The 25335-nt window shown below is 59.6% G+C and overlaps 2 protein-coding genes across 4 annotated transcripts; one reads left to right on the top strand and one right to left on the bottom strand.

Moving 5' to 3' along the window:
* Positions 1-1422: 1422 nt before the first annotated feature.
* On the top strand, positions 1423-12374 carry TJAP1 (tight junction associated protein 1). Of its 3 annotated transcripts, XM_086460525.1 has the most exons (9): positions 1423-1533; positions 4611-4639; positions 5781-5942; positions 6577-6643; positions 7099-7128; positions 8364-8471; positions 9178-9261; positions 10953-11529; positions 11599-12374. In XM_086460525.1, the coding sequence occupies exons 1-9, from the start codon at positions 1432-1434 to the stop codon at positions 12267-12269; spliced, it is 1830 nt and encodes a 609-aa protein (XP_086316651.1). In that variant the 5' UTR covers positions 1423-1431; the 3' UTR covers positions 12270-12374. The 3 variants fall into 3 exon arrangements, with proteins under 3 accessions (XP_086316651.1, XP_086316649.1, XP_086316650.1); XM_086460523.1 differs by having other exon boundaries at positions 1423-1557; positions 10953-12374; XM_086460524.1 differs by lacking the exon at positions 7099-7128.
* Positions 12375-16853: 4479 nt separating this feature from the next.
* Positions 16854-22734, bottom strand: LRRC73 (leucine rich repeat containing 73). The gene is made up of 6 exons (XM_086460788.1): positions 22463-22734; positions 21785-21945; positions 20642-20764; positions 19324-19424; positions 18509-18692; positions 16854-16924 (listed from the first exon to the last, which is right to left on the bottom strand). The coding sequence occupies exons 1-6, from the start codon at positions 22732-22734 to the stop codon at positions 16854-16856; spliced, it is 912 nt and encodes a 303-aa protein (XP_086316914.1).
* Between the last annotated feature and the right edge of the window lie 2601 nt (positions 22735-25335).

The following is a 25335-nucleotide window of genomic DNA, read 5'->3' on the forward strand; positions in this document are numbered from 1 at the left end:
CTGTGGTGGCTTGGAGCCACTCTGTGCTTGGGGCAGACACCTCACGCTTGCCAGTCCTCCCAGGGGACTCAGCCTAAGTGTCAAGAAGATGTAGCTAGGCAAGAATGGGTACGAATTGGAGAGAATTCTTGGGCTCTGTTTAGTCACTTGACATGTAAAACTCCACTGGCCGAAACACAAAGTGGAGCCTGCTAGGTCACTGGCCCGGTGGTGTCCATTGACTGCCTTGAAGGTGTGTGAATGGGAGTCGAATGGCCCTGCCTCTAGAAGAGGGGTGAGAGGGTGGTCTGGGTTGAGGTGGGTCCTGCACTTTGAAGTGCTGCAAGTCGGGCGCTGAGGATTGCAGAGATGCTGGGCTTGATCAGGGTTAGGATCACGGGAAAGAGGAATGAGAAGTGGGCACTTGCCCCAAATATAGGGGGACTGAGAGTGATGCGTACATTGTCATTGGGGAGTCTGGTATCGGGCTCTGCAGGGACCGCTTGGCATCTCCAGGACTTCTTGTCGTGGGTACAATGGGGTGGTGGAACTCTTGGCTGCTTGGACAGAAGCCTTCCTGCCCTCCACTGCGGTCCCAAAGTGGTGGAAAGGAAGGAGGTTCTTCCATGGGTACAAGAGAGCTGTTTCCTTCTGCCCCATGTTTTGCTCTTGTACTGCTGCTGCTCCCGCAGCAGGAGGAATCCTGCCCAGCCCAGCCTGGGGTAAAGGGACTCGTCTGCCAGTGGTACTGCTGCATGGTGCAAAATCTGCCCTTGGGTACCGACCTCCACGGTATTGCTCCCCGATTTGATGCCGCCTGTGACTTGGGGAGATTGCCTTTGTCTTTTCTGACAGAGTGAGCAGTTGTCATGGTATGGTACCTCCTGACAAGCCTCCAGTGGTCTGCTCCATTGGCGTTCCGGTGTAAGCCAAAAACTTCTGGGTTTGGGCTCTTTAATGGCTGGAGTCTCCTCCCACACAGTCCCTGCTGACAGTGACAGCACATGATCAATAACTCCTGCTCCAGCTGTCACTGCTGCCTGTAAGGCTTGCAGTTTCCATATTGGAAAAGGCCTTTCCTAAAGAGCCTGATCAATATGCTGCTGTGAGGTCTGTTCTCGTTTGCTATATATAATCTGGACACACACAAACTACGTGAGGGAGCGTGTGTAGAGGGGGGAGGATGTGCCAGCCCTCTGCTCTCGCTGCCTGGGAGAAGGGCACGGCTACCTCTCACTTTGCTCCCTCTCCTGCAGCTGCTGCTCCAGGCTGGTGCCCACGTCCTTTCCCTGCTCTGTTAGCCCTCTGCATGGGGACCTGCTCGGGGACTCCGGAGGAGCTGAATTCCTGCTGGGTCACTTCTAGGGTTCGATGGAGCGCCCGTGACTCTCTCTTCTGTGCCCTTTTTGCTGTCGGCAGGTAACCCGCTCTTGGAGCCGCGCAGGTGGGAGGATGTCGAGCACAGCTCCGTCAAAGAAGCCTTACCGCAAGGCGCCCCCGCAGCACCGCGAGGTCCGCCACGAGGTGCCCATCATTCGTGACGACCAGGACGGAGTGATCTTGGCCGAGCAGAGTCAGGTAACGGCTTGCCGGGTGGCAAAGGGCTTAACACCATTGCACCAGCAAACGGGGTTTAGTTACACCGAGGCAGGCCAGCTCAAGCAGGCAGAGGGGTTTGAGGTTTGCAACCTGAACTTCTCCTCGTCGTGGTCCCTGGAGTCCAGCAGTGAGAAGGAAGCGGCAGGGTGCAGAGCACAGTTGAACATCAAGAGCCAGACTGTCTCGCCGGCACTTCCACGTGGCGGGAAGATGGGGCAGCGGAGTGGGAAGCGGTGCCCAAACCGCGGTCGTGGGCACCTCGGCAAATTTGTGAGCCGTAGCATGGAGACAGTCGTGGTGTCTGGAGATGAAAGGCACCATCCCGCTTGCTCTTTCAAGAGCAGAAGCCTGGAACGCTCGCTTATGTTTAAAGAGCCTCCTGAAGTGCTGACACCGAGGAAGTTTCGGGCCTCCTCTACGCAGCTGCCTCTCAAAGGGATCCTGAAGCAGACCAACACGACAGGCCCGTGCCCCGAGAGCTTACGCAAGTCCCGCTCCGTGGAGACGCTTTCCCGTGGCCGTGGCTCGTGCAAGCACAGCGCTCCCCACCTCTGCCTCAGCCGCAGGGAGAAGCGCTCGCTGGAGCGCAGCAGCAGCGGTGCCGCTGACCCTGTCAAGCGCAGGGAGAAGATCACAGAGGAAAAACTGCAGTTCTCCAAATTCCTGGATGAGATTACCCGGCGGGTGCTGAGTCCCATGCGCTTGCGCTCACTAGGAGAGACCAGGGGAGCACAACAAGACCAGAACTCTCCCCTTTTCGCCAGAAGCTCCGTACCAGGAGGCCAAGGGGAAGGTCACCTGCAAGGGGTCAAAACCAAGCGTGCGACTGAAAGATCCCCCTGCCCGAGCAGAAGAAAAGCACAAAAGAAATGTGAGGGGCTGGTCATGGCTTCGTGCCAGAGAAAGTGTGCTGAGGAGGCTGAGAGAGCTTCCAGACTAAGAAAGAAACCTGTCCTTGGGAGGAAGGACAGCAAGGAAAAACTCCATTCCTTGGGGAGGAAGATGGTAGATCTGTGTCAGTATGAGCTGACGCAGCAGCTGGCAGACCTGGGGCTGGCAGGGACGTCCTCTGGGCAGCAGCACTCACTGTCTCCGTGGAAAAGCAGTGCAGAGGGCAGGAGGGATGAAAGCAGTCCCTGCTCGCGGCTGTTACAGCCACACCACCTGTGTGCTGAACTTGGGCAGAAGCGTGCGCTGGAGCCGAACTACCCAGAGAAAGGATCCTTCTCCACTCCAACACGCTGGAGTCGGGAGGAGGGGCCTACCCCACCTAGATCCTCCCCTTCCTTCAGCCTGGCACTAAAGGTAGGTGCCAAGGCCACCGGCTCACAGGCAGGGGTCTCACAAAGGCTAAAGCCCCCACCTGGGTCTCATCTAGTCTGTAATGCCAGTGGGGAGAGCGAGAGCAGGCCCCCAGACCTCGTGTTGTGGGTACTTGGTCACCAGAAGCTGCTCTCTTGTGGGTGCCGCTCGTGGCTGCGTGTATGTTCCTGGGGGGAACCAGCTTCCCTTTGGCCCCAGGAGTTAGGAAGGCAGGAGCTGGTGCTGTTCTCCCTGCCGCAGCCTTCCCGGGCGCTCGCAGGCTGGAGGCCCGTCAGGCTGCGGGGCAGCAGGCGTGTGCAGGCAGCTCTGGTGTCAGGAGGTGCTGGGACGTTCCTAGCGCTTTGTGCGTGCCCCGTGCCTGGCTGTCTCGGGGCGCTGGGTCTTTATATGATGGCGGTTTCAGGTCTTGGTGAGCCGCCTCCTCTTTTTCTCCAGCCTGCTGTGGGGCCATCGTGTCATTTTAAGAGGAATCACCTTATCCCCTTTACCTGGTCACGAACATCTGCTGTGTCTGTATTTGGGGGGGTAGGGGAGGCAGTTGCTAGATGATTCTGCATGAATTAACCACTTGCCGTGGGGGGTCAGGATGTGAGAGAAGGATGGCTTTGCCTTTAGGGACAGGAGGATGTGTGCAGGTGGTAAGGACCGTTCTTTTAAAGTGTGAACTGGTGAGGGAAGCAGCCCCATGATGTCTTAGGGCCAGGACTGGGCTGGTTTGCCTTCTGTCATGGTACTAGCAGCTCAACAGCCTCATCCACAACTGCCTGTGGCATGGCCTCTCGTCCCAGAGCTGACTGTGACGCTTAATGGGCAGCCTGAAGTGTGGCACTTGTAAGTTTGGGCAGTGCTGTTGGTACCAAGCACCAGAAATAATCCATGGGCATCTTGGACTTTGTGAGAACGGTCACAGTCTTGGGCTTTCGTAGATAGCATGGTTGCTTCTAGTGCCTATTAAATCTCTCCCAGGCGTGCTGGCAGGCAGCAGCCATCTCATGGGTTAACACAAAGAGTGCGAAGGAGGTGAGAGTAGCTGAGCTGTGTGCTCTTGTCACTGTGCCGTGCCTCCCTGCCTGCACATCCCTGCTTCAGCCCCCTCTGGGGTTGTTGCCCAGAACGTTAATTTCTTTCACAGGCTTTTCTGAACTTTAGTGTTTCTTCTGCTATCCCGGAATAGTCACAGTGGCTAGTTTCAGGTCTGCAGAAAGAAACCCTTTTCACGGCAGAATCCAGGTGGTGTAAATGGTAGACGCATTATTCAGCTCCCAAATGATTCTCTCCTCCTTTTTGTGGGGCTTCAAGGGTGTTGTGCTTGCTGCGGTGACAGTTTAATCCTCTGTGTATGCTGTCCTGTGAGATTCCTGCTACCCACTCACTGTGGATGCGGAGGAAGCTGAAACACCGGTTGAGGTGACAAGGTTACGAGAGATGCTGAGACTGCGCCGTGGGAGAGTGAAGTTACCTAACTTGTGTGGTGATTTCTAGTCTAGCTCCTCCACCCTGAACCAGGACACACAGTCTGTGTTGGTATCAGACAGCTGAGCGCTGTGTACAGATCCTAGCAGCTCTAAGCTTGCCCAGCGTGACCTGTCAGAGCAGGTGAGGAATAGCCACAGGCAGGGCCTAGCAACCAAGACTCTGCCCTTTAGGACAGGGTGAGAGACAGACTCCTGCTCTGAAAGAATCTCACAGCTGTTTTCTTCCCCGTGCAGGAACCCCTGACGGATGCAGAAAGGATGAAGTAAGTGTCCTGCTCCCCCTTGACGCCTGTCAGACTGCGACTGCGTGGGTGCTGTTTCCTCACACCCTGCCTGTGCCACCTGCACAGCGAGGCTGAGTGGCCCTGCAGGCCCCTCTCGGAGCTTCAGTCTTCTTTGGGGCCGTGTGGGCAGAGCTTTAGTCTGTGCCTTGCCAAGCTCTGCCTTGCATCTCTCTCCCCCTGGAGGGAGAGGGAACATAGACCCCCAGTGCAGGTGCAGGCAGAGGAGTTGGTGGGCGTGAAAGAAAGTAGGAGATGAAGCCTTTAGTACGGGTGGAGAGAGAAAAATGCCTTTTTTAGCCCTTCTTGCTGATGCCACTGTTTGGTGTAAGGCGCCAGAAACGGCATGCAGAGGCGTGCTGCTCACTGAGGGCGAGAGCTGAGCCCTTTGCTGCTGGTGGCGCGGGGCACGGGGAGCTGCTGGCGCTGAGCTGCACGCCCTGGTGAGGAGAAGGCTTGCGCTGCCAGGGAGAAGCAGCGCTGCTGGGTTTCTGCAGGCGACTGAGCCCAAAGGAATGAAAACCCACAGGAAATCCTGCTGACCACCAGGCATGTCCTGGCTGCGGAGGAATGGAGCAGTTTGTGTTGGAATGGGGTGACTGGCAGCTGTGATCCCATCTGCAAACACCCCCCCCCACACCTCTGCTGCTGGGCTTATGGCCGTAAGGAGGCCTCTTTCCACCACGTATTAAAGGCAGGAGGGCTTTGGGGCAGTTTCAGGGGAGGAGGAGATGATTTTACTTCTTTTGCCTTCAGCTCTTCTAGCCTGGACTGGGATAAATTATTGAGTGGGTTTCATTCACCGGTGAGGGACACTGGAGCTGCACGGCTCATCTGGCTGGTGGGCTTTATTGAGCCCTGTAACCTGAGCGGGAGCCGGGAGCCGGGGCTGGCCGGCTGGCGTGCGCTGCTTTGCCCCGGCTCCGAGAGAGTTTTGAGTCTCCCTCTCCCGACAGAGAGGCACTCTTGCTGTGCGTGCTGGAGTCGCCTGGCAGTTCGGTCCCTGACTTCCCGGGGCCCCCTGTGTGGGGGTCTTGGGCCCTAGAGCAGCGCAACGGGGTGGGGGTGCTGGTGTGGGGTCCCCCTTGTGCACTCAGTGGTACCTCGTTCCTGTGTGCCCCAGGCTGCTGCAGCACGAGAACGAGGAGCTGCGCCGCCGGCTGACCTACGTCACTAACAAAATGGAGGCGATGGAGAGGGAGCTGGAGTCGGGTCAGGACTACTTGGAGATGGAGCTGGGCCAGAACCGCGAGGAGCTGGAGAAATTCAAGGACAAGTTCCGTAGGTATGGAAAAGAAAGCGAGAGGGGTCGAGTTAGAGAGATCCCTCCCGCCAAGGACTCGCTCAGCTGGCGTGAGCAGGCCGTGCCCTGTTTTGTGGAAATCAAAGGCATGTCCTCAGAAAGGTGCACCCCCGGGCTGTAGGGCTGTTAAAGGCTCTGCAGCCATTCCTTCCTCCAGGGTACAGCGTAGGAATGCTGTGACAGCAGTGAGGGTCTGACAGCAACAGGGAATTCTTCACCTGTTGGATGTAAGGCAGGATCCAGCCTGGTTGGTTACCCATGTGTGCAGAAGGAGCTCCTGATGGCCGCGAGAAAATGAATCCCCACTTTACCTGAACAGTACCTCAGCTAAAAATCACTGCCAGTCACTGGTCACGTGCTTATACATGACATAGCTCAGAGGAGTCCTCTGAAGCCATTAACACCCTCCTCTGCAAGGTCCTTTCACCCAGCCAACCTCATCTTGCCTCCAGTGACTCGGGCTCTGAAGGCCGTTGTGTGGCAGAGGTGAGGCATGGTGTATATGCCGAGTTGTCTTCGTACCAGTCTTCCTGGAGTTGTGGTGCTTGGCAGCCGTGAAGGGGACTTGAGGAGGTGCCTGAGATCATTCCCACGTATACAGCCTTTTTTTCTGCAGGTTGCAGAACAGCTACACCGCTTCCCAAAGAACCAACCAGGACCTGGAGGAGAAGCTGCATGCCCTGGTAAGTGCCAGTCTCTACGGAGAGGAGGTGGAAGAGACTTGTGTGTTAGGAGCAGATGGGGGAAGGGGCGCTGGCTTTACCCAGCAGATGTGGCAGTGGGTGAGGGGTGAGATTCTGGCCATGACCATCTACTCCCCATTCCGGCTGGTGTCATGAACTGTTTTCTTGATTTACTGAGCCCCTACTTGATCATGCACGTGAGCTTTGGTTCCCCACAACATAACTGCATGGTGTTCCGTCGTGTTGCTTCAGTCCCTCTCAAAATGCCAGGGATGTGTCAGCCAGTCTTGGGGGGGTCATCCTGGGAGGACGGGGGCAGTCAGGGCAGAGCTAATGTGCGTGTATTTCTGTGGTGTGCATTCATAACACTCATGGCTGTTTCTTTTCTCTCCCTCTCTCTCTCTTTCTCCTCCCCACGCTGCTGCTGGCACACGCTGGGCGCACTTACCTCTCAGGCCTCTCTCAGCCAAAGCTGGATTTTTGCAGTTGCGTCTTTTCGTTTGTGTGTTTTTCTTTTTCCTCTCTGACGCGTCTCAGCCTGTTGGTTCCATTGTCAGTCTCCCATACGCCATCCCAGATGGAGGGGCCCCGGCCCTCGTCCAGCCAAGGGCTCACCTGGGATCCAGCAGCTGCCCGTAGATGCAGCAGGTCCCAGCTTGCACGGCTCCATCTCAGGAGCCTTTGACTCCGAGCCAGCTGGAGCGTGGCGCGCTGGGAAGTGGGGCTGCCCATAGGCTGTGGCACTGCACGAGGTGTGGATGGCCGTAAGCCTCGTCTGCTCCCTTCCCCTTCTGGGCTGTGGGCAAGCAGGACAAACAGCTGAGGTGCCAATTGCCGCCGCGTTGCCCAGGATGAGAGTTCTTTGGTTGTAGCACTTGAATTTCTTGGGTAAATGCTCGTTATGGTGGCGCCTGAAGAGACTGCGCCCGTGGGAGGCATTGTCCTCCCTTAGCCCTCGTGTGCTGCTGCGTTGTACCCAGCACACACAGCTCAGCCCTGGTGGTCACAGTCTCAGAGCACCCTTGGACAAGAAGTTGGAAGAACTTCTTGAGAAGGTGATGGCTTGGTGGTTCTGAGCTGTTGCCCTTCTCTGCTGTTACATCTGGGTCCCTGTCGGCCCTGTACCTGAGCTGTTAGGGAGTCTAAAGAGGTGAGATTGCCTGCTTTAGGCAGGGCATTAACTGATGTCCAGGTGAAGCTACACAGGTCCTTTTTCTCACTAGAGCAAGGCTTAAACTCTTTCAAGATGGTGCCCTCTCCCTGCCAATAAAGCCTTTTGTCCATTCAGCACTGACTGCTGGATCTTTATGGGCAGTGTTCTCCTTCTGTTGCCCCAGAGATGTGGGCTGGGTGTCCCAAGCTCAGAGGTCTTCATGGCCAGTGGCAGGATGGGATTGATTGCTCAAAACCACTGGAGTTCCAGCAGGCCCTGTGTGAACCAGGGCAGGGAGGAAACATGGTTGTGCTGCAGGAAGAGATACTGCCTTGAGGAGGTTCAGACTCAACCTGTTGTCTTTGCAGTTAGCAGAGTGGCTGGCTCCGTTTGGCCTCTGGAGTCCCCCCCCTTGGTGAAGAGCCAGGCTGTCGCCCTTGTCTGTCTGTGCGGAAGTCTTTGTATCCCAGCTGAACGTGTCGTTGTGCCGTGCTTGGGGTGAGGTGGGTGGTGAAGCCAGGTTCTTCTGGGCTGGGGAGATTTACACCTGGTGTTCTTGCATCCCAGATTAAAAAGGCAGAGATGGACCGCAAGACGCTGGATTGGGAGATTGTAGAGCTCACTAATAAATTGCTTGATGCCAAAACCACCATCAATAAGCTGGAGGAACTCAATGTAAGTGTCAGTCTGCAAACGGCTGCGGAAGCGTGTGAGGTGTGGGCTCTTCCTCTGGTTCAAAGTGTAAAGGAGCACGTGAATGACGTCACTGTGTATGGAAGTGTGAAAATACACGACAGGAGGGACAGACAGACAGAAAAGTGTCTGAGGGGTTGAGCAAGGAAGAACTGCTCTTGAAACTGGATGTATTTTCTCTCTTGAGCTTAGGGATCGACCTGAGTCCAGGCTGTACCAACGGAGGGGTCATTTACTCTAGAGCTGGGAGGGAGATGATGCCATTAATATAGAAGTTCCTGGATCTGGTGCTTGTTTCTGTTAACTGCTCGCAACTCTGTCCAGTCTGTCTGCCTGCAAGATGCCCGACATCAGGCAGTGTCTTCAGGCGTGGCTGGCGGCTCTGGGATGGGATAGCAAATCTGGTGGGACTTCTGGAGGTTGTTAAAATCCCCAGAGGGAGGGAGAGGGGGTTGGTACACGGACAGAGAGTATAGGCCTGGAGCAAGGACTGGAGGTGGGACACCTTGGCTGAATGTGAGAAAATACCCAGAGGTGTGGAGAGGAGGGAGTGGCAGGCGCCCTCAGGAGCGATTCGGCGGACGCCTCCTCCTGCTTCTGTTCAAGCAGCATCTGGTCAGGTGGCGCCTTTCCGGGTGAGAGAGCGGGGCAGCCTCACACCGTGGCGCACGTGTGCCCTTTCTTGCAGGAACGCTATCGACAGGACTGCAACCTTGCAGTGCAGCTGCTCAAGTGTAACAAGTCCCACTTCAGGAACCACAAGTTTGCTGACGTGAGTAGCCGTCCTGCTGAGGTGGGGGAGAAGGGCTCGTGGTCTCCCTCGGCATCGTGCTTTCTCCAGCTTCCTCTGCAGGGCTGTGGGCCTCTCCTCCTTCAGCCTCCCTTAGAGGGGGGGGCTCCTGTTCCCATTCCCACTGAAAAGGCAGCACAGAGCCTCTGTCAGCTCCTCTTTCACGCCAGCTCCATTTCACAGCTCAGCCAGGAGCTGTTATAAAAAGCACAATAACCTTGAATTTGATAGCCTGCTGGGTGCCTGATGGGAGCTGGCAGGAGAACAGACCTCTCTCTTACCCTGCTTTGTCCTCTTCCCTTCCTCACCTGGCTACATGGAAGGGCCATGCTGCCCGATAAGGAGTCAAGCAGCGTTAGTCTGGCCCTGCTTCACTTCTCACTCTTGAGGAGAAACGTGGGAGACAGCACTCAGGGTGTCTTCTGGGGCTCCTGAATGGAAGAAGTTGCTACCACCTCGTACTCCCCCGTGTGGGGTCTGTACAGCCCATCCTGCCCTTAGGATGAGCGCAGATGGAGTTCAGGCCTTTCACATTAGTAGCGTCGCTCCTTCGGCTGGGAGGATCGCTCAGGCCCTCACCCCAGCGCTCTCTTTGCCGCACCCCGAGTCTCCGTCCCTCCTTATGTTCCTCTCGGCAAACCCACGTGCTTGTCTTTTTTAACTTAGCAGGTGACCAGTGTGTCACCCTCCCCCATTGTGTCTCAAATTAGCACTCCTGAGGTCGGTGTATCAGTTACTGCTGGGGTAACTTTGACCTCTCTCCCAGCTGTCTCCCCTCCCTGGAGCTTTGGATTCTGCCCCCCGGCGCGCCGCGTCCCACGTGGCTGCCACTGGAGGGGGGTTGGTGCTGAGCAGCTGTGCGGGCAGGCTGCCTCAGCCAGCGGTTGTCCTGCAGCGTGCCCCGTGTCCCCAGCTTTGGGCACAGCTTCCAGCTGGCTGGGGTGGAACAGGCCTTGCTGTGCCCCCGAGTGGCTTGTGGAGCTCTGCTCCCCGTGCTCTGCATGGTTGTGGTGACCACGGCGAGGGCAGCTTGGCAGGGCGATGGGGAGAGCCGCAGGGCAAGGAGTGGTGCTTACCCCCCCCCCCCGTGGAGACTCCAGTCCTGCAGCTTTGGTGACAAACCCCCCGTTTGCCTCTCTGAGGTGGAGCGAGGGAGGGAGTGGGGTGAGGTGGTGGGGTCGGCAGGCACCAGGGAAGGCATCGATCCTGGTCTGCGGGCAGGCTGCCAGGGCAGCGTGGCTGCAGTGACCGCGCGCGGGGAGCACTGCGGAGCCCAGCACTGGGGGCTGTTGAGTCACTTCAGTGCACCCACCAGCTGATTTTTCCACAGATCAATAGCCCCCTTCCTAGCGTGTGCTGCCGGGGCCTCGGCTCTGTGCTCACCAGCGTGGGGGGCTGAGCCCGTGTGCCACTTCTGGTTCCTGTTGCAAAATGGGGCCTGTGAACCATGGCCTAGAAACACGACTGGTGTGACGGCTGGGGGGCCTTGTTAGTCCCTCGTGGGGCAGGTTTGCTTTGGAAGGACATACCTTTCTCAAGGCAGAGTAGGTGACTGTTAGGGTCAAGATAAGGCGTACAAAGTACGCACGAAGGTTGGTTGGAAGAGGCAGGTTATTTGGAACTAAATGGCTTGTGTGGCAGCCCCCTTCTCATGTCCTTCTCCTTCTCCCTAGCTTCCCTATGAGCTGCAGGACATGGTCAATAAGCATTTGCACAGCACTCAGGAGTCCGCAGGGCCTGGTCAAGAGGCAACCCACACATTGGCTCCATCCGATGTTGTGCCCACCTCGGTCATTGCCAGAGTCTTGGAGAAACCAGAATCTCTGGTTCTGAATTCAGCCAAGTCTAGCAGCGGCAGCTGTCCCATGGCCGAGGATGTCTTTGTGCACGTGGACATGAGTGGAGCCCCTCCTGATGCCTGCCACAGCGCAGGGCAGATGGGGAAGGAGGGAGGAGATGTGGGGAAACAGCACAACGGTGGCTGCAAGCCGCAGAGCAGCGTGGAAAGCGTGCCAGAGGAGGCGCCTGCCTTTGAGAAGCTGAGCCCGTACCCGACACCCTCGCCTCCCCATCCTATGTACCCCGGGCGCAAAGTGATTGAGTTCTCGGAGGACAAGGTGAGGATCCCAAAGAACAGCCCCCTGCCCAACTGCACGTACGCCACGCGCCAGGCCATCTCCCTCAGCCTGGTGCAGAGCGAAGACGAGAGCTGCGACCGGCACCGGACGCTCCCCAGCAGCCCCGCTTCGGAAGGGCACCGCTCGGCCTCCAGCTGCTCCTGCCAGCAGTCCCCCAAAGCCGCCCGGGCTCACGGCTCTTCCCAGAGCAGCCCCTTCAGCAGCCCTCCGCAGATCCCGAGCGCCTTTGCCAGCTCCGCCAGCTCCGAGGAGGACCTGCTGGCCAACTGGCAGCGTATGTTCGTGGACAAGGCGCCCCCCACCTCGGAGCGGGTGCTGATGAACCGCACGGCTTTCGGCCGTGACACGGCCCCCGAGCTGCAGAAGAGGTTCAGCCGCTCCATGCAGGAGCTGGGTAGGGCAGCCTCGGCTTACTCGGATGGTGAGGAGTCTGCCCAGAGCTGCAGCTGGACCGTGAGCCGGGACTCGAGCGTGGACACAGACAGCACCGAGTCCAGAGCTCGCAGGAGCCATTTCTCCTCAGACTACGGTACAGATTTCTCCCAGGATGAAGCCCAGAAGCTGTTGCAGGAAAGCGGCGGAGGCACTGCTGAGCCTGGAAGCCCCTCGCCAGAGAAGCACAAGGACTACGTGGACCTCGGCTTGCCCGAGAGCCCAGCTGAGGAGAGGGAAATGTTGCTGCAGGGAGGCAAGGAGAGCAACCAAGGAGGTGCCCAAGAGGAAGGTGGAGAAGGCAAGGTCAAGCCTCCCTTCGGTCGGCCGCACCGCAGCCCCAAGAGGATGGGGGTCCACCACTTGCATCGCAAGGACAGTCTGACGCAAGCCCAGGAGCAGGGCAACCTCCTCAGCTGAGGCAGGGTGAGAAGCGGCCCCACGCTGCAGAGCTGTGGGACACCTCCGTCTATCCACCTTCCGAGGGAGAAACCAACCGCCCTTAGTACCCTCCTCCCGGGGGGGCGGGGGGGGGGGGGGGCTCTGCTCTGAAATTTTATATTTATTCTCTCCTTTTTGCTACCTGGAAGAGCTGGGGTCCCCCTTGCCTGGCGCCTCGGCCCCGCAGGACTGGCACACGCGGTGTGCAGAAGCACGCCCGCTGCCCGGGCACACTCGCAGCTCTCTTCACAGCCTCACACTGGTGCCTGTACCGGAGCTCGTTCTTGGTACCCCTCGTCCTGGTGCCTCTCTGTGCTCACATCTTCCTCCCCCCTCGGCTCCCTGAGGCCCCGGGTGCTCTCACGCTGGTCGCCCGCAGCTGCTCCGCTCTCTTCTCGCTCGTGCCAACAGGGCAGAGCGCCTGCGTGGTGGCGGCTGCTTCCCTGGGAGCCCCCGGGGGCCGCGAGTGGGGCACGAGGACTCTCCCAGCAGCTGGCTGCGTGCCCCTGGGGATATGCTGGGATTGCTGGTGTCTCATTTTCCTGATGGGTTTTGTTTTCCCTGGATGCCCTCTGGGTGCTTCTCCAGAATCTGCCTCGGCAGGTCCCCGCCGCTTGGCTCCTGCGTCGGGCGCAGCACCCGGCCCCCGCTGGGGCAACGCAGGGGTGCTGCGGCGGCGGCGTGGGGCACGGGTGCCGCCTGCCAGGGCGGTTCGGGGAGGCACTGCCTGTTGGGCGATGGGCTTTGTGTTTGCGTGTCTCCTCCCTCACACCTCTTCCCCCGCGCTCGCCGTGCTGCTGTTTTGTTTGAAAGGTGCTGATGCTTTGCTCTTGGGTGGGCTTCTTTCTTCTTTCCAAGCCTTTGGTTTTGGGGTGTATTGTGTTGGTTTGTTTTTTGTTTTTTTTTTTTTTTCTTTCTCCCCGCCCTGCATAAACAGACGCGGCCGTTGGCAGCCGGTCCGATGCCTGCGTGAAGGGTGTGTTGAGGAGGCTCAGCTCTGAGCTGCGCTCCCCTCTGATCCCGGCCTCCCGCGTGCAGAAACCCCTCCAGACTCGAGAACAAGGTCTCACCCCAGGCGAGTAAGGTGTGAAGGATGCTACCAGGCTTCTCTGGGCAGGGCTCAGCGCAGGGCCGGCAGGGATGCGAGGGCAGCGCGCTGCGGAGCTGCTCCCTGGAGATGCACTACCTCACGGCTCGCCAGCAGCCCTTTGCCAGGGTCTCCTCGCACGCCCCCTTCTCCAGGGAGCTCCAGGCTGGCTCTGGGGCCTCCCCTTCTGGGTAGGGCCTCTCGGCGTGTTTTTCCTAGTGTAGCGTGATGTTGTGTGACTTTTCTTCTCAGTCCTGTGTGCTCGGTGTCGTCTTGGGGGGGGCGGGGGGGGGCGGGGAGGGGAGGGGAGAGGTCTGTAGATGTAGGTTTTTTTTTTTGAGGGCTTACAAAGCCCAGGTGTCCTGTTTTAATTTTGTCCTGTGCCCTCGTCCGTCTGGTGTCTCTTGGCTTCCCTGGGGGGGTCCGAGGCGGAGAACAACGTGGCTCCCTGCACCGTGCGCCCCTCAGACCCCATGGGCTGTCCTCAGCCTGCTGTCTGGTCTTTGAGTTGGGTTTGGGTTGTCCTCCCACCCTACCCAACGAGGGCTCTTCCCGGGGCTGTAGGAGCGCAGCCCTCTGGCCGGGAGGGAGCTCCTGTTCCTACGCTCACAGCAAGGTGTGCGGCCACGAGCTGCCCGGGGGCCTTGCTCCCCTCCAAACCCGGCCAGCCAGGGCTTCAGCTCCAGCCTGGAGGCTCCAGGGCCTGTGAAAGGGAGCTGCAGGCTCGCTGGCGGCTGCGTGGGTTGCTGTACGCACCGTGGGTAGAGCTGCTGCCTTGTTCCCCACCTCAAAACCCCCTGTGGAGCTGGGTGCCACCTCTCGCGGGGAGCTGGGTCTCCGTATTTCACTACAGTATTGATGCCTGTGCAAACAGGCTGGTGCTGAGAGCAGAAGCCTCCCCTGAGCCCGTGGGGCGTTCAACGTGACGGTGGGGTCTTTGCTCTCATCAGCCGCTGCGCTGCTGCCTTGCTTCTGCGGGGCGGACGCGGGCTTGCGGCCGCCAGCTCCTGCGTCACGGACGTCACCTGGGGCTGGGCGCTCCCTGAGCGAGCTCCTCTGGCCCGAAGGCGGCTGGTGGCCTGCCCTGTGGGACAGCACGGCTGCCGAGGGGGAGGCAGCGCACCTCGGGGCTCAGGCCCATCGCCCGTGAGCCCTGGCGTGCTGGTCAGGGGGCAGAACTCGCCCTTGCTGGAGCAGCTGGCGCTGGGCAGGGCCAGCCTCCCTCTGCTTTTGGTCATGGCAGGCTTAAAAGCGAAGCAGGGGAGAAATGGAGGGGTGGCAAAGGGGTGCCCCACGGGGTGGCAAAGGGGTGCCCCATGCTGCGCCTGGCATTTCTGCTCCGCAGCGCTGGGCCGTTGGCAGAGGGGGAGTGGTGACCTCAGGAGGAGCAGAGCCCTCTCCCCGCAGGCGTGGTGCCTGCCCGCCTCCAGCAGTATTGGCTCTGGGGCCCTGAGCTGACCCCACTTTCAGTGTCCCAACTCCAGACTGTTAATCTGTAACTAATGTGGGTTTTTTTTTTTTCTGAAATTTTCAAACTGATGTATATTTTAAGACCAGAAATAAACTATTTTAAAAGTAGGTGGCAATGGCTATAGTGTTCTCTCTGTTGGTTGAGACCTGGACCAGACCAATCCTGAGCGTGTGAGGGAGCAGAGCCTCTCGCGGTACAACGTCCCACGTTGGCTGAACCGCGTGTGCCACCCAGCTCCCAGGATCCCAGAGCGATCCTGTGACCTGTAAACTTTCCAGCAAGCTGAGAATTCACTGGTCACCCTGAGCGCCCACCTTAGCAGCAGCCTCTTTCAAGGTGCTTGTGCAAATCGAGTCCTCTGTGTTGGAGAAGAGGCGCAGTCCCAGGCAAGGAGGGATGGGTGGGATGAGCAGTGTTGTACCTCTGTAGTTGTACCCAAGCTCTGGAAGCTGCTCTCTGGGTCTCAGTGTAGACTGTGGGCTCAAAGACCAGACTGAGCCTGCAGACCACAGTCCAGTGTTCGCAGCAGCTCTCGTGTCGCTTTTGACTTGAAAGCTGACAGCAGCTAAAGAAAAAAGGCAGATTATTTAACCAGGAAACTAAGAAATACTAAAAAACAATGTGGACAATTTTCACTTTACTTCGAGGCTGGGAAGGCCAGGCTTGTCAGAACCTCTGCAGTGAGGTGGTTGTGCTGTAAGCAGCCTCAGTGTTACTCTTAAAATGCTGCCTGCCCCGTTTCAAGTATTTTGCTGGCTGGCCTTCTGTCTGTCTTAGCAAAGACCTCCATGTGCTGATCTAGAGTAGGATGAGGTGTGGCTAATTTTGTTAGTATTTGTTGGTTTTCTTTGAAGCCCCAGCTCTGAGAGTCATGTGAGGGTATCTGAGTTATGTGGGAACATGTAACACGCCCCGCTCCTTGTAGTTCGTAAGAACTTTATAATTCTAGTGTCGGTATTTTGTGGTTTTATTTTGTGTGAGGAGGGAGCGTTGGGGTTGATTTGACATACCCCAGATAGGAAGCCTTCCAAACATGAGGGGGAGTCCCTGTGGGATGCTGACAGGGACGTGGGGAAGCGTTTCCGCGTTGAACGGCGCTGCCGAGGCCGGAGGGCTGTGATGAAGCTTCTCCCACGTTGCCCTGCCGCTGCCCTTCTGACCCAGGGGTGCACAAAGCGTAACACAGGGCGAGTTTCTTGTTTCTTTGTCCCCGTAACTAATGATTTTATTCCGTGTTCCCTTCAGTAGCAGCTGCTGCCACCGTTTAAATCTTATCCCAGCCTCCAAACGCGATCGTCCTCGCCTGGCTCTGGCCGAAGCCCTTCGGCAGGGGGTGCACGGCGGGCGATGCCAGGCTCCCCGCAGGCGGGGCGCACCCCGGCCCCCTACCTCCCGCTCCCAGGGCGGCCGCGAACCGGGCACCCCCGGGCGGCACCGGGCAGGGCAGGGCCCGCCCCGGCGGCGGCAGCGGCGGCGGCAGCGGCGGGGCGCGGGGCTGCTGCCCCCTGCCGGCGCCCCCGCGCAGCACAGCTCCCGCCGCCGGGCGGCGCCCCGCACCGACCCCGCGTGTAAAAACCCCCGCGGCGACAGCAGCACCAGCGATGGAGAGAACATCCCTTACACCATCCGAATAAATACAGCCGGGGCGCGGCGGGGGCAGGCAGGGCAGCGGGAGCTCGGCATGCAGCGGCTGGACAAGCACAAGCGGCCGCGGGGGCCTGTGACGGACGTGTGACAGCACGGGGACGTGTGACAGACGTGTGACAGCACGGGGATGTGTGACGGACGTGTGACAGCACGGGGACGTGTGAGTGACAGCACGGGGACGTGTGCGGAGAGTCCCTCGGACCGGGCTGCGGCACCCGGAGAGCCGAGGGGAGGCAGCGAGGGGAGGCGAGAGGTGCGAGCGAGCGGAGGGCTGCGGCAGCCCCCCGGGGCCGGGGGGTGGTGGGGGGCTGGCGGACGCCCGGGGCTCTTCTCGGCGGGGGCAGGCAGGGCATCCCGGCTACATTTCTGTTTCTGCTAAGAGGCTGTCACCGAGGCCTGACGTCATCAGGACCATCTGGGAGCTGGCATCTGCGAGGAGAGAGAGGGAGAAAAACCCGTGAGAGCTGCTGAGGCCGCCGGGGAGCGCGGGGCTGTCCCCCCAGCTCCAGAGGGGAGGCCGAGGAATTGAGAGCGGATTCTGAGAGGATTGTGAGATTAAGCGGGAACTGGGTCTCCTCGGGCCACGCAGCAGAACAGAAGTGATGTTTGGGGAGGGGGCGGGGGGGAAGGCAGAGGCAGCAGCGAGAGCCCAGGGCAGGGATCCGTGTTCGTTACCTTGGCCGTCGAGAGGAACATCAGCTCGGAACCCTCCCCGCACACGCTTGCTGGTGATACTGGTTGTGCTGACCCAGCCCCGCGCAGACCTCGAAACCTGCACTCCCCGAGTGCCTTTTTGGCCAGAGAGACAGCGTCCAGGCCAGCCCACCAAACCCACGCAGGGTGCTGGTGCTGCCTCCCCCGAGCAGGGAACGCAGCAGGCAAGCAGCCATTTTGTGGCAGCAGAGGCCTGGAAACCCTGACTTTCTGTGCCGCACGAACGGAGGGTTTGTGCAGCGCTCCCCGCCTGCCTCAGGACGGTGAGGGCAGCCTCTTGGCTCCGCGACGGCACCCGGCACCAGCCAGGAACGCTGCGGCTCTCCCCACGCCAAGTGAATCAGCTGCAAGGAGGATGGGCGCGCATAGCAAGTAAGAAACTCAGCAGGGTACCGGCTTCCCATCCAGAAGACTTTTTAAATGGAATAAAAAATTGTTGGGTTTTTTTTTTTCCTGGATGTGAGGGAGGAGATCTCTAGTGCCCGTGTGCTTCAGATCCAGTCCTACGCATTCACAACTGCTGCGTGGGATCTCTATTTTGGGGATCAGTTTCTGGAAACTGGATCCAAAACTTAGCCAGAGCTGTCAGTAAAGGATTTTTATGGCTCTAGTAAATGAGGATCCAGGTGTTTTGAGGCCCAGGGAGTTGTCGTGCTTGCCTGCTGCTAGTCTGATAGGAGAATTGGGAGGGGAGGAGGACAACTAAAAGTAATAACCCCCCCCCCCAAACCAGCAGGATGACAAGGTAGGCGTAACAATATACAACATCGTACTTACAAACGATACACAACAGGTTACTGCTCTCTCCATAATACACTTTTTTTCTGTAACAAGCGACAGGCTGCGGCACCTGGCTCACCCTTCGCACAGAGACAGGAATAGCTGCTGCTGTGCAGATTGCGGGGAGGTTCTGAAGCAGTGAGGAACGACATGAGTTTTGGCTATGAGAGCTGGCAAAGGCCCCCGAGATCTTTAATTCTCCTGCCCTTGAGTTTTAAGACTTTTTGCACAAAGAATTTCATTCCTGCAGCATCAGGGAAAACGCCTCTGAGGTACCGTTTCCACTCTTTGCCGCAGCCGCATTGTCCTTGGAGGCTGCCTTTCCGGGCGCAGCCCGGCCCAGCGCTGTTCAACGTGAAGGTCACACCTGGAGGCTGTCTGGATTCCAGTTCACAGGCAGAAGAGACAGACCCCATTCACCAAGCCCACCACAAGAGACCGGTGGCACTGGAAATGCCCCAGACGCCCCAATTCCTGCCTGTCCGCCCCTGCCCACAGCCCAGGTCCCAGAGCTCTTACTGTTCTGGCAGATCCAGGGGTTCTTCTCCCTGGCTGTGACTTCACGGGCCTCCATCTCCTCCTCTTCCTCGCCCTCTGAGAGCAGGTCAGAGATCTGCTGCTGCAGCTCGGGACTAATGTTGTTCTCTGCCAGGATGAGCGTCCGCAGGGCCGTGGGGTAATTCTCTACCATGTCCAGCAAGGTCTGGGTGGAGAGCGAGATAAACAGGCTGACAAACAGCAGAAAAAGCTTCAAGGCTCTTGTCTCCCTGCAACCTCCAGCCCTCCTTACCTCTGCCTTCCCTTGGCCTTGGCCTCCCTTTGCCAGGCTTTCTGAGAGCCTGAGGACTTCCCATCTTTCCGTGGGAAGAGCTCAGCCTGGATTTCCTGGCTCTAGCTAAAAAGGAAGGGACTGCTCTACACCCTGTGGCTGCCACCCACCCAAGCTTGTCCCCTCTTACCCCTGGGAGCCGAGGCTCCGAGAGGCGAGCCTGTGCTACCAAGCCTTGGCCCCTGCCTGCCCACAGGGCTTTAGTTCCGATCCGCAGTCACAAGCCCAGCCCCTCACTTCTTCCAACAAGACCCGACTGCAAACCGAGCTGCGTGTTCCTCCCTGCGGAGTGGGGGGAGATCCGGGAGCCCTCGCTCAGAGCTGCGGCTTACGAGCTCCTCCCGGGGCCGAAGGCAAGGGGCCGGGGGAAAGCACCAGCACCCCTGGGCGCAGGGAGGGAAGGGGACTCAGGGAGGGGGACGGGGGCATGTACAGGTCCTAGGCCCTCTGCAGACAGCCAAGACCTGTGCCCTTGAGACGTCAGGGGTGCTGCAGGCTCTCATACCTGGGCTGACTGGTTGGTAAGGCCTGTGCCTTCCAAGTCCAGAACTTCAAGGGTTCGACTGGAGGCCACGGCAACAGCGAGCATCCCTGCTACCTGGTCACCTGTGGGAGAAACAACCCGGGCTGTCAGCAGTGCCTGCCTTCCCTCGTGTAATGCTACGTGCCCTCGTGGGCCCTCGGGGCTGTCACGGAAACACCCTCTGAGTATTTCTGCTGTCAGACAGCCTCCAAATCCCAGTTACCTTGGGGGGAAAAAAAAAAAGCAGCTGTTAACTGAGAAGAGAGTCAAGGCAAAGGTGCAGCATTTTGTGATTAGGGGAGCAGTCACTGGTTACCAGGAGAACACAAAGGAACACAGTGAAATTGTTTTTATTTCCCAAGGAACCACATCTTTCCAAAGCTCCTTTCTAGTGAAGGATGCGAGGGCCTTTAACAGTCCCTGTAAGGCAGCCCAGATGCAGAATGAGGAGCCAAACACCTTCGTCAAGGGGGAGGTTGGAGCCAGACAGAGGACTCTGCACCAGGTGACAAACTGCCTCCCTGGAAAGGGGGCAGACTTTTGGGGCTGGATGCAGCAGGACTAGAAGCATTACAGATTCCCACCGGTGAAGAGACAATATGTCCTCTCCTGACATTCTCTATTAAGTGCCGAGATACCATACAACTGTGACACCTTCTCTCAGCAAAAAAACCACCCTCAGGCTGCTGTCAGGTGACACCCTGGGGCCTGTCCTGCCAGGGAGGAGGTACCTGGTCAGACAGACAGGGCCTGGAGGGAGGCTCTGGTTCCAGAGGTGGGGCGAGCCCTGCTGATGCCCTGGGAGGCATGGCCGGGTCTCCTCCTCACCACCTTGCAGCAGAGCTGGAGAGTTGGTTTCTATGGCAACGAGTGCCAGGCTCTCCTCCTCCTCCTCCTCCTCCCTGCTCCGCCTGGAAGATTAAGGGGGGGAGCGCAGGGACGTACGGCACGTGCCAAGCCAGCATCAGCACCCAGGGCTTCCTGAGCAGGGAAGACGTGGAGGGTGAAACGTGACCACGAAGGTGGTGGAACGGGCAAGGCACAACCTCCTTTCTGCGCCTCCCCACGGGGCGTGTGGCCCCCTCAGGCAAGCAGAGCAGCAAGGCTGGCTTTCCCGACAGCCAAAGGCACCCGGCAGGGTGAACTCGCCACTGGGGATCAGAAGGCACCTCTCCAGGACAGTGCCCCGTCCTGCTAGTGATGCCCTACTGCCTTTCTAGAGCTTGGTCCCCAGCCGCCCAAACGCCGCGAGGCAGGAGTGCAGCACCCCCTGCTCCTCCTCGCTGTCCCCTCAGCTTACCCAGGGGGTTGTAGTCCAGGTTCAGCACACGGAGCTGCGAACTGTGAGCCACTGCAATGGCCAGGCGTCCCCAGCCTTTGCTCGTGACGCCTGGGTTGGCACTCAGCGTTAGCTCCTTGAGGCCTGGAGAAGAGAGAGAAGCCAAACCAGAGCCTTAGGGTCACCCGAGCAGTCCCTGGGGAACTAGTTCAGCTAACCAGAACAGCTTTGAGTTGTCCCCCATGTACTCTGACGGGCTAAAGCATTTGGTTTGCTCTGACAACTGCCGTCACATATTCCACTGAACACTGAAATATTTCCCTGCCTTCAGTAGCCCTTCATTTGCCCGTGCTGTGGCTGCCCCATTTCTCTGCTCTCCCAGCCGGTGTCCTGCTTACCCTAAATAGCAAACACAGCGGAAACACACAAGGGGTGCGCAAGGTGACTAACCAGGAGAAGGAGGTTGCACAAGGTGGCAGGTTGGAGAGAGGATAATGGGGACAGCAGGCTCTGAAGCCTGCACCTGGGAGGGGCGGCACTGCGAGCACACAGAGGAGAAGGTGTTGGGGAGCGCTTTGAGAGTCAGGAGGGGGTGTGTGTGTGGGGTGTGTGTGTTACCTCAGCACATGCCAGCTCTCAGCTTGACTGGCCCACTGGCCTCTGACCACCAAAGATCATCCCCTGCAAAGATCTGAGCCTTGGCACTAAGGCTACGACCATGCAAGCGCACGCTCACCGAGCACACTCGCAAGCAGGGGCGATTCCCAGGCACTGGCAGCAAAGCCAAGTGCTGAGGTGGGGGCAAACCATATATTTATCTACGGTCGTTATCAACATGCAAATGCAAAATAACAAACTCAAAGCCCAAGCTGTCCCCTCCTCCAGTTTCAAATGCTTCTGTCGCGAACCAGAAGCCACCTGTTGGTCCCCGAGCTCCAAACTGCCAGCAGGACAGATCGCTAGCGGAAAGCCCGCGCCTGCCCGAGGGACCTGCTCCTCTACCGCTTGTCTTTTCTGCTTTACTTCAGTTGGGGAAAGAAATTCCTCAAGCCAGGCAAACTACAGGGCCTGCCTCCTCCAGGGCTGAGGGTTTACTGCTGCGTGGATCTGCTCTATGTGAAAGCTCCACCGGTCATTGTGCAGCCCACGGCCGCTGGTGCTTACCGGACTTGGCCCCGTCGGGCGGCAGGAGCCCACAGATAAGGTTGATGCCTTCATCACCCAGCATGCAGTCTCCTAGATCCAGAGCCACCAGCGAGGGGTGGATGGAGAGAGCAGGGTTGAGGAGGGCCAAGCCTGCATCTGTCAGGGGACTCCCATGGAGGCTGTGCAGGTAAAAGGGAAAATTACTACGGAGCCTTCTTCCCGGGGGGCTAACTAACCTGACGGGGAGGGAGAAGCAGACGAAATGAGGAGGATGACAAATCCTAACCCCAGGAAAAAGGGGGAAAAGCCCTGGGAAGCCTCTGCTGTGAGAGTCAGTTGGCCACGACGGTGGCCCTCCTCTCCTGGCCGGGATGAGGGGGGGTGCAGGGGATGCCAGCGGGGCAGGGGCATCCCCCCACTACTGGGGCAACCGGGTCGGAGCCACCGGGGCTGAGAGCCAGGGCCGTGCCCAGCGGCGAGGGGGCAGAGGTGGCTCCCTCCCAGCCGGCCGAAGGGCGAGGGGTCACCCTCTGCAATGCCAAGGGCACTTTCCCTTCGACAAGACTTACAATTCAAGGGCTGACCGGGAGCTGCGAGACCCCGAAAAGACCCGTCCCTGCCCGGGAAGCGGGACCAGGGGCACCCCCCGCAGCATCACCCCCCCCACCCCACCCCCCCCCGCCCCCCGGTACTCACAAGAGGGACTGGACAGAGCGGTTGGTCTTCAGGGCCTCGGCCAGCTGCTTGACGCGGTTGATGTTGGAGACGATGCCCAGGTTGAGGTTGAGCTGGGCCAGGGAGCGCGACTCGGCCGCCCCCCGGCAGACGTGCCCGAAGTCCCGCTCCGAGAGCTGGCAGCCCCGCAGCGACAGCAGCCGCACCGAGTTCTCCCGCAGGCTCTCGCAGATGTCCCGGATCTCCGCCCCCGACAGCGTCTCCCCGGAGATCTGGATGGACCCCGGCAGCATCTTCCCCCCGCTCGGGGAGCCGCCGCCGCCGCCGCCCGCCGCCGCCCGCCGATCCCGTCGCGGCGGCTGGGCGCCGAGGGGGAGCCGCGCTGCGCGCTGCGGGCCGGGGCGAGCGCCAACGCCGCCGCCGCCGCCGCTGCTGCCGCCGCCGCCGCCGCCGGGCAGTGCCGGCCCGGCCCACCGCGGCCCCGGGGGCGTCACCGCGCAGCCTTACCGGCGGCCGCCGGGCCGCCCCGCTCTACCCGGCGGGACCGCCGCTCCTCCTCCGCTGGGCGCCGTGACCCAGGGGAGCCATCGGCGGCGGCTCCTCCGGAGCGGCGCCCAGCTCCGAGCCCCGCCGGGGACCGCACCGCCCCGCAGCGTCCCGGCCGGGGGCCGGGCAGCCCCGCCGCTCACCGCCCCGCCCCGCCCCGCTCCGCCCGCACCTGCCGGGCTGCTCCGCCTCCTCCCGCCGCCGCCCCGGGCCCTCCCACCGCCCGGAGCGGGCCGGGGCTGCCCGCCGGCCTCCCCCGGCCTCCCCCCCCCCCCCCCCCGCCTACTCGCGGAGCGGGCTGGGCGCGGAGGGACACCCCCATCCCACCGCGGCGGCCCCCCCCGCCGCCATCTTGGGCCCCGGCGCCATTCGAAGCCCGTGAGGGCCGACGCCGGTGCCCGCTGGCTCCTTCTGCCGCCCTGAGGCGACGGCGGGGCCGAGAGGCTGCCGAGGGGGGCGCAGGAGTGGGAGAAGCCCCTGGGAAGGGGTTTCCCTGCCAGCCCGCTCCCGCCTGGGGAAGGGGCCAAAGCCACTGGGCCATGGCGTGCTCCGGCTGCTTCCAGCAGCCTCCTGTCGGCTTTGGGGACGTTTATTCTGAAACCCGCTACCCCTCGGGCTTGGACCCGCGGCTGAACGGCAAGGTGGCTGCGAATGGCCTCTCCTCGTGGCCCAGGGCTCGCGGAGCCGGTGCTCGGAGGCCGCCAGCGGAAGGTGGAGTGTTGGGGAGGCGCCACGGGCGTCCTTGTCGCAGCAGCACCCTCAGCCCGACCCCGCGGGTGAGGGCTGTACCGTGCCGCCTGCTAATTCGCAGGTACGGATCCGAGGGGTTCGTCCCCTCTCTCCCCCCACCGGGTAACGATGTACTTGGAAAGGAATGGGAAGCAGGGCCCCTGCGTTTTCAACTCCGCTGAGCTGAAGAAGGAAGCCAGTGATGTGGAAATTAGGTTAAACCGCCTAAGTAGGCAGCTTTCTGCACGTAACTAATCTGGCTGCTGCATATAGCAGCGCTCCAGTGAATTCCAGTGTGGTGGGTAACTCTGGGGCAAACCCAGGCTCCTCTGCTTGGTTTGCAGTCCAGGGTGGGAGAGAGGGGGTGGAAAATGGGGGGGGGGCAAAAATGGGATGTGGAGGGGGACATGAAGCAGTTCTCCTCCAGTGAAATGGAGGAGCAGGTCACCTGAGCTGAGGGCTGTGCATTAGGTCCTGAGTGAGACAAGGGGAGCAGCAGATGAGAAGCTGGGCTCGGATGTCAGCTTTCAGGCTGTGGCTGCAGCATCGAACTGACAGTGTAGGTGCCATCATGCCCGTTGCTGTTCTCTAGAGCTGTTGACACACCCCTCTCTTTCCCTGTTGCACAGGGGTGTAGGGGCTTGATACTGTACCTGCAAGACACACCACGAACAGGGCGCTGGCCTGGCAACATACCTGCACGGGGACTGTGCAAGTATCCGGCCGTGGTACAGGTGATGGCTTCCAAAAATGGAGCGACTGATCTCTAAGATCCCATGACACGGTCCAGGCGAGAGCGGGATCCGACGTGTCACGGGGCTGTGAGGGGCCGAGGCTGGGTGGGAGTGGTGGACGAGGGGGTAGCCAAGGAAATACCAGCTCCAGATCCGTACAGGTCGAGTGGAAGAGTGCGCTCCGTCCCACCTCGTTGTTACTGCCAGGCACTAATTAACCCGTGCTTCATTAAACATGATATTATTAGAGAGGTGCTTGGAGGAGAGCCCCTGGGACATGTCCCAGTTCAGCTGACAGCAGCCCCGAAGCATCAATGAAGTTGCCCTGGTGCTGGCATCTTCACTGCCTGTTGTCAGAGCAGCAGCACGTTGAGGAGACAAGTGTCCTACCTCGCTTTATGCTCCTAAATATGCCGGGAAAAGTGGCCCAGGAGCTAAAAGGGCTCAAAGCTTTGGCTCAGCAAACATGATTAAGGGCTACACAGGGGGGGGAAATTTGGCAGCGGTATTTTGTGAAGAAGGGGATATTGCTTTCTAGTCATGTGTGGTTACCCAGGAGGTGTGAGGAAGGTGGCTTATTGCTCACTTACTGGGGGCACAAGGAACGAGCGCTGACTCTCTAGGCTGACGCCATTAAGAGCTAACGTACAAGCAGAGAGAAACAGCGGGTGAGGAGCAGCTAGAGTGGGACTAGACACAGGAAGGAAAACAAGTGGGAGATAAACCAGCCTCCGTGTAACCCAAAACACGACTGAGGTGACAGTTGGTGCAACAAGGAGAGGCTGTAAGAAGGGCTGGGCTCCCAGGTGCCGCAGAGGAGGGGAGGAGGTCATGCTTTAACACACACTTTTATCTCCCTCTTTCTAATCTGACAGCTTTATATGT

This window comes from Leptosomus discolor, chromosome 2 (genome assembly GCF_034619465.1).
Source record: "Leptosomus discolor isolate bLepDis1 chromosome 2, bLepDis1.hap2, whole genome shotgun sequence".
Lineage (NCBI taxonomy): Eukaryota > Metazoa > Chordata > Aves > Leptosomiformes > Leptosomidae > Leptosomus > Leptosomus discolor.